The sequence below is a fragment of the Hemicordylus capensis genome, chromosome 2 (genome assembly GCF_027244095.1).
Source record: "Hemicordylus capensis ecotype Gifberg chromosome 2, rHemCap1.1.pri, whole genome shotgun sequence".
NCBI classification, from domain to species: domain Eukaryota; kingdom Metazoa; phylum Chordata; class Lepidosauria; order Squamata; family Cordylidae; genus Hemicordylus; species Hemicordylus capensis.
This window is the reverse complement of record NC_069658.1, coordinates 169103157-169115496: the sequence shown is the minus strand read 5'-3', so window position 1 is coordinate 169115496 and position 12340 is coordinate 169103157. Positions and strand designations below refer to the sequence as shown.

The following is a 12340-nucleotide window of genomic DNA, read 5'->3' as shown; positions in this document are numbered from 1 at the left end:
GAACAACCTAAGAAACAATTGTGGGATAAAAGGTGAGAAGAGGATTAATTTATGGAGGTTAGTTCTAGGACACCACATTGCACTGAGCAGAAGAATGGGGAAAGAAGTAACACAAGTTGGAAGAATGGTTGTAGAAGACAAAGCAGTATGACATTATGACATTTCAGTCATAAAACCGCATATGTATTTATTTGGGATCATTTAAACTAGAACTCCTTGATGTTGTACTCAAAGGTACTAACATAGACTATAAGCCTCACTCCACCTTTTTTGCCATTCTTTAACTACCGTTCTACATATTACAAGAATGTTGTTCAGCAGGAAGAGACATCTCAGTATGCACCCTAAAAATGAGTTTTGGAGAATTCATCTGTAACAAAGACAAGGATTTTGTCACACATGTTAATAGTATTAAAAAAGGGAAAGAATGATGTTATTAGCTAAGTTAAACCATTTGCAAGCTTAAAGCACAGGCTGAATTCAGGCTGTGACGTTAACTTTCTTCTGTTGACAAATGGAAACTATTCTGTCTTTGCTCCGGGGTAGGACAGGCACCAGAAAAGGAAACTGGAAATATTTGGATGGGTGCCCACTTATTCCTTGAGAAGGTGTGTGTGGTGGTGGGGGAAGCAGATTTGCACGGGTGTGTGTGTATGGAATCGAAGGAGAAATACTGCAGTGATGGGGGAGGCTTCTGCAGGAAAAATGAGAGAATACAGGGGGCTCAACACAGCCATTTTTGCAGTGGGGTGCAAAGCCCCCAAGGTATGAGGAGACGGAGGAGGTGGAAGACCCCAATGAAATGGGTAGGGAGGGCCTTTCCTCCTCGCTCAGTCTCTGCCAGTGTGTAGGGCGGCCACTGCTCTCTAGCAACTGCAAGCCTGCCCTGCTCATGTTCTGCAGAGAGACAGCTCATGGCTGTCGAGCAGGCTGCAGGGAAGGGGCAGAGGAGTAACGAGAAAGCGGGGGAGTGGGCGTGTGGCTGTGTGTCTTGGGTTTCTCCCTGGGAGAGTGTACAGGTGGCCTGTTCGCACATGCATGCATTCACACAACTCTTTATCTCTAACCCCTTTGCAGCTGAACAAAAAGACTCTAGTGCACCTTCGCTGCTTCTGCTCCTTCTGTGTGTGTGTCTCCCTCTCCCTGAAAGGCTGCACTCCGTGCGTTTGCATTTCGATCGTTTCTCTCTTGAAAACCGAGAGGCAGCAGCGCCAAGGAGGGTCCCTGAAGGAGTGTTATCGTTGCCTATGCACACACCCTGGCTGGGGCCCCCTCCGGACCTCTGGAACCCAGTAATTTGTACGGGCTACCCCCGCTCTCGTCGGCCCTGGTGACAGTGTGTTGCATACAATAAAAAAACCTAAATTTTGTGTGCAGTACTCCCTGATAGCTCTCAGGGACTTTGGGGTGAATAGGGCCCATGTGTGACACCATTCTGGAGGAGATGCCAGCTAAAAGCTATGTGTGAAAAATACCCAGGTACCTGCCATGCAAAAACTGCACACACACCCTGGCTTTGTCAGTTGCTGTCGGCGGCGGGCGGGGATACCCCTGTTGTTTATGAACCCAGCTCCCTTGAGCATAATGGAGGAAGTTGAAGGAAAGAGAAGAGGACGACCTGCAGCAAGATGGATGGACTCGATTATGACAGCAAGGAATGCACCACTGAGGGATCTTAAAAGCCAAGTCCATCCTCATCATCCTTTATTACAGTCATAGACCAACATAAAAATACATGTTAAAGAATAGGAGTAAAGGCCAAGGTGAAGACAGATCATCCTGGAGAGAATCTCTCTATGTGGTGGCTAAGAGTCGACACCGACTTGACGGCAATCAATCAATCTGTTTAAGAAGATAGAAGGGCTGCTGCTGGCCTGGGAGCTCAGCACGTCGGACTGACTAGGAGAGAGAGCGGGCTTGGGTGATTTAGCCGTCGGGGAAGGCCCGTAGACCAGAGGAGGCGCGTCCTGGGACACCCGGAAGAAGCGGCTGAGCCACCATTTCTCTTTCTCTTTTGGGGCGTGTTGGTTGCTGCCAGCAGCGCCCAGGCGAAGGGCTCAGAGGCAGGGAAGGGGCGGCGGGGAGCCCTCAGGCGCAGACTGTGCGGCCATGCGGGGAGGCGGCGGCGGCGGGAGGCGACTGCAAGTGCCGCTGCTGCTTTCCGTCCTAATGGGTAAGGCGCCCTCGTTCCTTTTCCCTTCCTCAGGCAGCTCCTCGCGTTGCTTGCTTTCCACCAACTTCCGCACAGGCCAGCCTTGGCTCGGTGGCCTGCCTGCTGCTGCTGCTGCTGCCGCGAGGACTCTTCCAGGGCGTCAGCTCGCGCCTGTGCCCGCCTGCTCACTTCACTGCTGGGGCTTGACTCCTAAGCAAACGTGCAGTCCGGCTGCGAGAGCGCGTGAGCTCGCCCGCTTCACCGGGCGGTCTGCAGTCTGAAGGCAAGGGGAACGCGGGGCTGGGTGGGAGAGGAGTCTCCTTTCCCCTGCGTGGCGGCGCGAGGGGGTGGGGGGATGTGGACGAGAGAGAAGCAGCGCGGCTTGTTCAGAAAAGAAGTCCTCTGAGGAAGTGAGAGCCGCTACTGTTGAGGCGCCTCGCCTTCGCCCGAGACCCAGTTTTGCAGAAGCCGCCCGGGGTGCCTTCCCGTTCGCGCGCGCATACGTCCTTAAATTGGGTCCGACTCCACCCATTTGGGCCCCAAGGGAAACCATGGCTCCTGTTTCAGTACAAGTATTATGGACACGCTTTATCCAGGGGCGTAACAAGGCTGGAGTGGGCCCAGAGACAAAATTTTAAAATGGGCCCCTTGCTGACACACATACACACACACACACACACACACACACACACTTTTCACATGTGACTTGCCTCTGGGGGGGGCCTTGAGGCATGGGGGCCCCCATGCAGCTGCCTCCCCTTGCCAAATAGTAGTTACGCCCCTGGCTTTATCTGCATTATTTATTATTTCTCTATGTAAACCGCCCTGAGCCATTTTTGGAAGGGTGGTATAGAAATTGAATTATTATTATTATTATTATTATTATTATTATTATTATTATTACCCCTGTGAATCTACACTTCTCGTATTCCACAGTCCTTTGCCTCTGCTGCTTACTCTTCCCTCCCTCCTCTTTCTCTGTTTCCTTCTGTACATGTTTGTGTATATGCGCACACCTATCCCTGCTGTTAAAGATAACACTGTATGCTGTTGTTGTTGTTATAACACCACTTTTCAACAAAAAGGTTCTCAAAGCAATTAACAGAGAGAAAAAGAAAGTTGAGGAGATGGTTCCCTGTGCCCAAAGGGCTCACACACTGTCTAAAGCAAAACACAAGGCAGGAATCAGCAACAGCCACTGGACAGATGCTGGGCTGGGGCTGAATAGGGCCAGTTGCCCTCCCACTCCCCCAATATAAAGAGAATTGCCACTTTGAAAGGTGCCTCTTTGCCTAGTTAGCAGGGGTAATAATTATTCCTCCAGATTCTTTGTTGTTTTTCCTGTGAGATAGGTTTGGCAGAAAGCCAGACACCTGCACCAAAGTGACTGCAGACCCAACTGGACAGGGATCCTGGTGAGAGAAATGGTATCATATAGTGCGGCACATACACCCTCCCTTCAACCACTGAGCCTGTGTTGGTGCTGCGCTCAGTACCCTGGCGGACACAGCTGAGAGAGACATGTTCCTTCCACCTGTCAGCCTGGTCTAAGGTCAGCTCTAGCTACTATAATAATAGTAGCCATAATAGCTTTTAAAGAGAGCTACCATATCTCCTCTGTGCATGTTTTTTTAAAATAACCTTTGCAGATGAGACATCTCTCACTGCTGCTTGTAATGCACATTCTTTTTCTTTTTTAAAAAGATACCTTTTCTTAAGTGGCTTCATCTTACCTGCTCTTCTTTAACGCTCTTCTAACTTGAATTTTGCTTTCTTAAACACTGCAGGCCATAATCCAGTGGTGACCAAATCTGAGCACAGTATTCTAGATTTTGCACAGATCCCTCCTTCATCACTTGGCCAATTAAGATGCTTTCCAGGTGACCTTAGTGCAGTAGTTGTGTAGCTGTTAGTTGTGTTTGTATGTGTGTGCTTGTGTCTAAATGGTTTTCCTCTGTCAGTGTTCACTCCCTCCAGTTAAATGAAATATAATAAATAGTTGAATGATATTTAATGAATCCCAATTTATAACAAGATCACTTATTTTATATGTATTGCTTTGGTCATAGTTTGCCTCCGTTGTCAGAAGATAGTGCAATCCATTGAAGGAGAAGATGTCATTCTGTCCCCAATAGTTAACGGCAGTCTAACTGAAATTATCTGGAAGAAAAATGATAATAAGGTGGCTGAATCATGGCAAGATGCACCCTTTTTCTTTTCGGATTTGAAGGGCAGAGCAACGCTTAACCTCACTTCTGGCAATCTGATTATCAAAAAAGTATTGCAGAAAGATCATGGAATATACAAGGCGGAAGCCCTGGTTGGAGCAAAATATCAGCCCACAATTGTGTCTCTGGAAGTATTTGGTAAGTAGCAATATGTAAAATTAATAGTAACCTGATGGTTAGTTTTGCTTTAATGGTTTGAGGATACAGAGTGTAGAAGACAAGCAATATTAGGAGAAGGCTATTGCTTTTGTCTCAAATACATGTAACAACTTCCAGAGGTATAGCAATCATGGTAGTTTGTTTCTGCAAAAACAGAGTCTTGTGACAGTAAAAGCCTCTTCACGTGATAATCCTAACCTGAGTTGGAGGCAGGCAAACCTTGACTGGATGCTGTTGTGAACCAGTGCCAATCCCCCAAGCCCTGGCTGTCTGAAACTGGATAACCCTGAACCTGTCCCTTGGTCTTAGAGGTTAGAGTGGCAGAGGAGTGCTCTAAGCCAGGCTTACTGCTCATGTGGCCTCCCCGATCTGATGCTCAGAAGGTGCCCGTCCCCGCTCTTCCATCCAGGCATCGGAGAGTTCTGTGACTAGAGCTAGAGCAGGTTGTGCTGCCCTGCAGAGCATTCTCAGTGCTTCCAAGGTGGGAGCATCCCCAGCAGTGAGCTGCCCAACATCAAGTCACATCACTTGTGCTGGCCACTCCCACATTCATGGGCCTTGCCATCCATGCCTCAGCCACTTAAAAGGCCACACACGCCCAATATGGCAGTGAGCACATACTGGGACCGTGCAGTCCCTTGCCACAGGTGGCTGCCAATACTGTCTGTGCAGAGGCTGTGAGGGGGCATACTGCCAGTACATGGCATGGATGCCCTCAGGGCTGCTTGGGGCTGTGGGCAAATGCCAACCCATTCTCATGCCAGTGGCCCTACAGTAGGCCTGCTCAACTTAGGCCCCCCCACCCCCAGCTGTTTTTGAATTACAACTCCCATAATCCTCAGTCACTGTGACCAATAGCCAGGGATTATGGGAACTGTAGGCCAACATCTGCAGGAGGGCCGAAGTTGAGCAGCCCTGCCTACAGCATGCAGGCAGACACAAGTACATCCCAGGAGGTGCTTGCATTTGCCTAATCCCACCCGCACGTGCTGTGTGTGTGGACTGTGCTTGCAGTCTATCTGTCTGGTGATAGTGCTGCCCCCCCCCCCGCAAGCAGGGGTGGCTTGGACTTCAGAGTGGAGTTTGCAATTGGGAGTGCAACTAAGGGGTTAGGGGCTATCTCCAGGGGCTGCACCTATCGGTGTGGTGCGGGGCTGCAGCAACTCAAAGCAGAAATGTCCACTGATACTTGGCGTGGCAACATTGGTCACATGGCCCTTCTTGCCCAGTCATAGGGAAGCTGCTGATGTTATGGGCTTCCCTGGCAGTGTGGTGTATTGTGGGGGCATGCCTAGAAGACATTCTGCAGCAGGCAGGGCTTGCTGCTCCTGATTCCAGCCATGGCCAGCATGTGGATACTGCTCATCTGCTTGGTGGTTTTGCTAACCCTAACAGTACTTCTGCTCATTGGTTCCTCATGAGGTCAACACTTGCCTATTCTCCTAAAGCCCAAAATGATCATGTGTAAGGCCTGCTCAACTTAGGTCCCCAGCTGTTTTTGAACTACAACTCCCATAATCCCTAGGCAAAGTGGCCAATAGCCAGGGATAATGGGAATTGTAGGCCAACAACTGCATGAGGGCTGAAGTTGAGCAGCCCTGCCCTAATATGTTAGTCCAACTGTGCCATACACTTTTATTGAACATTGAAGGTACCACAAGACTTTGCTGCTTATAAGTGTGTGGCTGCCTCCAGATATAACAGGTCCACTGGAGATTTGGGGGAGGAATCGAAACTGTTTTTGGGTCCGGGAACCACAGTTCTGATTATTCAGACGTTGTGGAGGGCCAGCCTGAGATGGGTTTGCCTCAGGTTTCCCATGACATGTGAAAGCGGTGGCCTGTGAGTCAGTTTAAATGGGAAAAACAGGGTTACACTTGCAGGTGCCTCAAAAGGCATGGCTAGCCTCATCTCGTTTCCAGGGGGCTTGTTGGGTGATCATGTAGTCAACAGTCAGACTGAGGGAGGATTCAGCTACTCTGTGCTGGGTTTTGGCAAAATCCCCCCTTTTGCTCTAAAATGGCTATGCATGAATGAAGCCACTCCATTATTCTATTTCTTTTTAAATTGTGTATACAAGTATTTTACGAGCAATCTATCTGTCAAAGAATCCTGCCGAGTGATGACTTGCCACATAGTGTTGCGGTGCATCCCCACTCCCTAAGAGTTCAAGGTAGCAGCCAGCCTGGAATAGGGGCTTTTTAGCACGCTTTGGGACTCGCAGAGAGAAAGAAGGAAGGAAAGGGGACATCCTGTTCTGTCTTTATGAAATCATCTTCTCAGTGCTATATAGTATCTGGGGATTTCCCTGAGTATACAGAAACTGCTGCCTTATTTTGGGTACCCCCATTTTAGTTCCAGACTGATTGGCATGGACACCCAAGTTCACTATTAGAGTGAACAAGTGAGGATTTGTGACAAAAAGTTGTGCTGTATCCCGCCCCCCCCCCCCAACTCTTAACAGGAGTGTTCTTGTTTAGGGCTCCAACTAACCTGGAACAGGAGCTTTCTAGTGCTGCTCAGGGCTCACAAAGCGGGAAAGGAACATTTCAGGAGGAGAGAAAGGAAAAGGGGATTCCCACACACACCCTTCACTCTCTCCTGAAACCTTTCTCTCTGAAACCAAAGAAATTAGGTTCAGAGCAGCTAGCCCCAAACCAAAATGCCTAATTTTACATTCAGAGCTGCTAGCTCGAAACCAGAATGCTTAATTGTTGTTTTGTCTTCCGGTCCTCCTATAACATCCCCATGTAGCAGAAGGTGGGAAAATAGTCAACCTCACTGTAGAGGAACAGCTATCCCATCTCTGCCACCATGTGTGAAGGAACAGCTCTCTATTCCTCCTAACCTTTTTACCACTGCTACCATGTGGACTTTTGGTATGGCTGGGCGCACTACAACAACCCCTATAAATGAATGAATGAATGAATGACCCTCAGTAGTGTGGAAAGGCTTATAGGTGTGGGGTGGACACAATCAACAAGCTTCTAACTTTTTTTAACAAGAAAATTTACTTTTAGAAAAATTGGTTCAATTAAAACATTACTTCTGCAGCAAAAAAAGGTACAAATTCAAAACAGTTATTAACAGAGCAGGTCAGGGAAAATAAAAACTGGAAAAATGCATATGCTACCTGACTCTATACTGGTCCCTGCTTAGTCTTCTGTGCATTTTTTTTGTCAGCTTCTGGCTTGCTGGGTGGTTCTGATCACAGCACAAGTCTGGGGCTCAATCCAGCCTGGCTCTTTCCTTCCAGTGATTTCAGCTAGAAGGCTTCTCTTCTTTTTGCTGGCTGCTCACTCTCTTCACTGGATTCACTGGATTCACCCTAGCAGACTTCCAGACTCTCTTCCTTCTTCTGCAACCTCCAGCTCTGACTTGCTCCAGCAGACTCTTGACCTCTCCATCTCCCAGGCCTCTGCCTCTCAGGATTCTGTTGACTTCCCTCACCTTGCTCTCAAAACACTCCCAATATATACAGTTTCCCTGCCCCTACAGTTCTTTAAGCCATCCAATTAAAACAAACAAAAATCCCCTCCATTTCTTGAAATATCTTTCCCCTCCAAAAATCAACTGTCAGCATGCTAAACCAAAAGTGAAACAAGAATGAACTTTGACCCTGCACCTTCTTCATGCATAGGGATTTGCTAGCACAGAAATCCCATTTACAACAATACAGAGGTTTTTAGGAATATAATAACACAATTCATTTATCAGGGATTAGTTACAAGAAGAGGTTTGGGAATATTAATACACTATACAATACAGGGGCTTATACAGAAACTTAAGAGGTCTAAGCCTTGTTCCCCCACATATTCCCACCCTTCTTCTCATGTGGGTTACCCTAGCAAAGGGTAAGTGTGCAATGTCCATAGAATTAAGTCTTGGGTTCCAACTTGGGTTCCAGTTTCTTTGGTTAACCATTAGTTGGCCAGCTATATCAGCTGCCCACAACACATTTCCAGTTGCTTTGCCTTTAAACCTCAGTTCAGTGTCTCTAGGGTGTTGGCAATACATTTGGTTCAGACCAAGCAAGTCCAGTACCTTATCCTTGGGACCTGCCTTGGCTGCTCGCATGCATTTACCCAACAAACATAACATTTTAACATCAAATTGACTTAAATTTTCTAGGTTGAAGTACACTGGTTTCAAACTCTTTCTCTAACCAAAACTTTGGATGCACAAGTTCTTTGAACATGACATCCCCTTTTTCTGGCATGCTACTACAACCCTTTGCCAGCTCCCCATCCATCACACTGGGTACACAACCAATGTACTTGCCTTCCTGGAGATCCTGGTTCTGCTCAGCCTGCTCAAAGGTGGCAAGAAACAACTGGAGATCTTCTCCTGGGATGACCTTGAATGGCTTTTGCTGTTGCAACTGAAGCATTTCTTGTTCCTGCATATCCTGCACTTCCTCCAAGGAGCCCAGAGTGGTGTACTACATGCTTGAGTTTCTCTTTCACAACAACCCTGTGAAGTAGGTTAGGCTGAGAGAGAAGTGACGGGCCCAGAGTCACCCAGCTAGTCTCATGGCTGAATGGGGATTTGAACTCGGGTCTCCCTGGTCCTAGTCCAGCACTCTAACCACTATACCACGCTGGCTCTTTTCCTTCAAAGGGAAGTCCTTTGACTTGACAATTGTCCATTAGAGCTGCCTCTTCCATAGGCATGTACTCAGTCATTTTGCTAATCTATCTGGCTGTACTCCGTTGACCCGATAAATTAAACAAAACCATTTTCTGCTCAAAAACGCCTCTTTTTTTCAAAAATGCCAATTAACAATACTTGTTTGCCTCCACAAAAATACATATCCCACTGCTTTGCCTCCATATGTGGAGGAACAGCCATCCCACTGCTACCTCCACATGAGGAGGAATAGAGGGCTATTCTTCCACACAAAATGTGTCCTCTTACTGGGACACTTACTATAGGCTGATAGAAGCTTGAGCATGATAGTTTTATGAATACGATGAATATTTACATACTGTTTTCCAACAAAAGTTTCCAAAGTGGTTTACATAGAAATAAATAAATAAAATGGCTCCCTGTCCCCCAGAGGCTCATAATCTAAAAAAAGAAACATACGGTAGAAACCAGCAACAGCCACTGGAGGGATGCTGGGCTGGGGATGGATAGGGCCAGTTGCTCTCCCCCTGCTAAATAGAGAGATTCACTGCTTTTAAAAGGTGCCTCTTTGCTCAGTTAGTTTTGTTACCAGACCTTTCATTTTCCAATGGACATCCTCTGTATTTTGCAGCTATTGTCATAGGGCTTGGGTGGTCACAAATTCTTGTGGAGTTGTTTTTTTTAAAAAACAGTTTGTTTCTTTTTAGTGTACAAATTTAATTTATTCTGCATACCTATAGAATCTCCTAAATATGTAGAAATCACTACCTTACTTTTGGGTGGCCTATTCTGCTTCCAGACTGATAAGTACTCAACCACCCACCCCCCCGTGTTCAGTATTGGAGGGAATAATGGATTCTCTATCTGTGAGACCTGCTGAATTCAATTCTTTATAATCTAATAAAACCATTCTGTTTTTTTTTTAAGGACAATCAATCTGTAATACTATTTCCTTCAATTCTCCCTCCACCCCCAACCCATAACTGAAGCTTTTTCATGAAGTGAGACATGAGTGGTACTCCAATGCTGTACTTGGACTCCTGGATGTCTAAATATATTGAACTATGCATGTTATCCAGTTATGCAATAAGGGAGGTATCTTTGATACAGGGAATGAAAAAGACACGTAACAGGTTGAATGGTTAGCAGCCACTCAGTGGGGCAAGTGCCCCTTGGTCCTCTGATGAGAACCTACAGCAGCCTCTGACAGGCTCTCCTCTGCGACAGTTTGAATAAAAACGGGAAACAGGCATTTTTCTCGCTATTATTTTATTTTATTTATTTATTTAACAATTTTCTATACTGCCCAAAACCTATGTCTCTGGGCAGTTCACAATCAAAACACAATCAAAACAAAATTTAAACATTAAAACAAAATTTAAACATTAAATTTTTAAAACTTAAAACAAGTTAAAAGTATTAGAACTGTAAATCTAATTGAAAGCCTGGGTGAACAAATGTGTCTTAATTGACTTTTAAAAAGTTGTCGGAGATGGGGAAGCTCTTATTTCAACAGGGAGCACATTCTAAAGCCTTGGGGCAGCAACGGAGAAGGCCCATCCCTAAGTAGCCACCAGAAGAGCCAGTGGTAGCTGTAGATGAACCTCTCCAAATGATCTTAATGGGCGGTGGGATTCGTAGCGAAAAAGGTGTTCTCTTACATACCCAGGGCTGTTTTGAGCTTTATAGGTTATAACCAGCACCTTAGGAGAGGAGAGCTGGTCTTGTGGTAGCAAGCATGACTTGTCCGCATAGCTAAGCAGGGTCTACCCTGGTTGCATCTGAATGGGAGACTTGATGTGTGAGCACTGCAAGATCTTCCCCTCAGGGGATGAAGCCGCTCTGGGAAGAGCAGAAGGTTTCAATTTCCCTCCCTGGCTTCTCTAAGATAGGGCTGAAAGAGATTCCTGCCTGCAACCTTGGAGAAGCCGCTGCCAGTCTGTGAAGACAATATTTCACTAGATAGACCAATGGTCTGACTGAGTATATGGCAGTTTCCTATGTTCCTATGTTGTATTTTGCCCGAAAACTTATTGGCAGCCAGTGTAGCTCTTTCGATATAGGGGTAATATGGTCTCTCTGAGATGATCCAGAGACCAACCTGGCTGCTGCATTCTGTACCAACTGCAGCATGTAGATGTTAAACAACATCAGAGACAATATGGAGCCCTGAGAGACACCATGGAAAAGTTCAGATTGTGAAGAACAACATTCTTCAAGGGACACCATCTGGATCCTGTCCGAGATTTAGGGGCGAAACCACCGCAAAGCAGTGCCTCCTACCCCTAACCCCTCAGACACTCCAAGGCAGTCTCCAGCACATAGCCTGCCTGAAAGCCAGTCTGAAATGGTTCTAGAAGATAATCAGTTTCATCCAAGACTGCCTGGAGCTGGGAGGCCACCACCCTCTTTCCTTATCTAAGCCTCTGCACAAGGGAGACTCCACCTATTCCTCTAGCTTTCTGTGCTTGTTAGGGAAGCTCTCAGTTGCAGGTAGCTGCAAAGCATGCAAGAAATAGCAGGCCTTTTCTTGATGTTCCTAATTCTTCAAAGCTTCCTACGAGTGAGAGAAGACCCCCGCACACACCTCCCTACACACTATTATCGCAAACATAGAAGTCTTAGGGGAAAGTTGAGGACTGTTTTCACCCGAACTGAGACTTGCTTGTATAAGAAAAGAAATAAAGGCATTTCTCTTGACTGTTGCTCATCTTATCTACTTGAGGCAAGATCTTTTATACTGGGGAGAGAGAAGGATTATTGTTATATACAGCAGTTGGGGATGGGTTAAAAAAGAAGCAGAAGGCATGCATACTTTTTCTTACCTTCTCCATACTGCAGCACAAATTAAATAAATCCTTGCCTCTTATAGAAGTCCCTTACATATGCTAAAAGGTTGGGGTTAGAATTGGTATTGGGCAGATGGTGGCTTGGTCAATGGATTCCTGAGTTTCCAGAATTCCTCGGGGGGGGGGGAAATGAAAGTAGAGTCTGTATATTGCATTGGTGTGCTTGGGTGGTGACAATGCCTGCATTTAAACTAGCAGATTAATCTGAGTATTGATTTGTACTTCCTTATAGGGATGGGCCTGGACCGGTCCAGAGGCCATTGTAAAGGCCTCCAGACTGGTCCGGACCTGGGCGGTCCGGTTCGGGTGGGGGGGTGCCTTTA

At 46.6% G+C, this 12340-nt stretch overlaps 1 protein-coding gene across 6 annotated transcripts in view; it reads left to right on the top strand.

Annotated features, from left to right (window-relative positions):
- The first annotated feature begins 1727 nt into the window (after positions 1-1727).
- LOC128341931 (uncharacterized) overlaps positions 1728-12340 on the top strand; it is a 33308-nt gene continuing 22695 nt past the window's right edge. For 2 of the 6 annotated variants that reach the window (XR_008314681.1, XM_053288606.1), the window contains exons 1-2: positions 1728-2173; positions 4222-4518. Coding sequence is in view for 5 of the 6 variants with exons in the window: in XM_053288606.1 (XP_053144581.1) it covers positions 2110-2173; positions 4222-4518 (361 nt within the window). In the remaining variant the exon portion in view is untranslated. The remainder of the gene's footprint in view (positions 2174-4221; positions 4519-12340) is intronic. The other 4 variants (XM_053288605.1, XM_053288604.1, XM_053288602.1 and 1 more) reach the window with 3 other exon arrangements.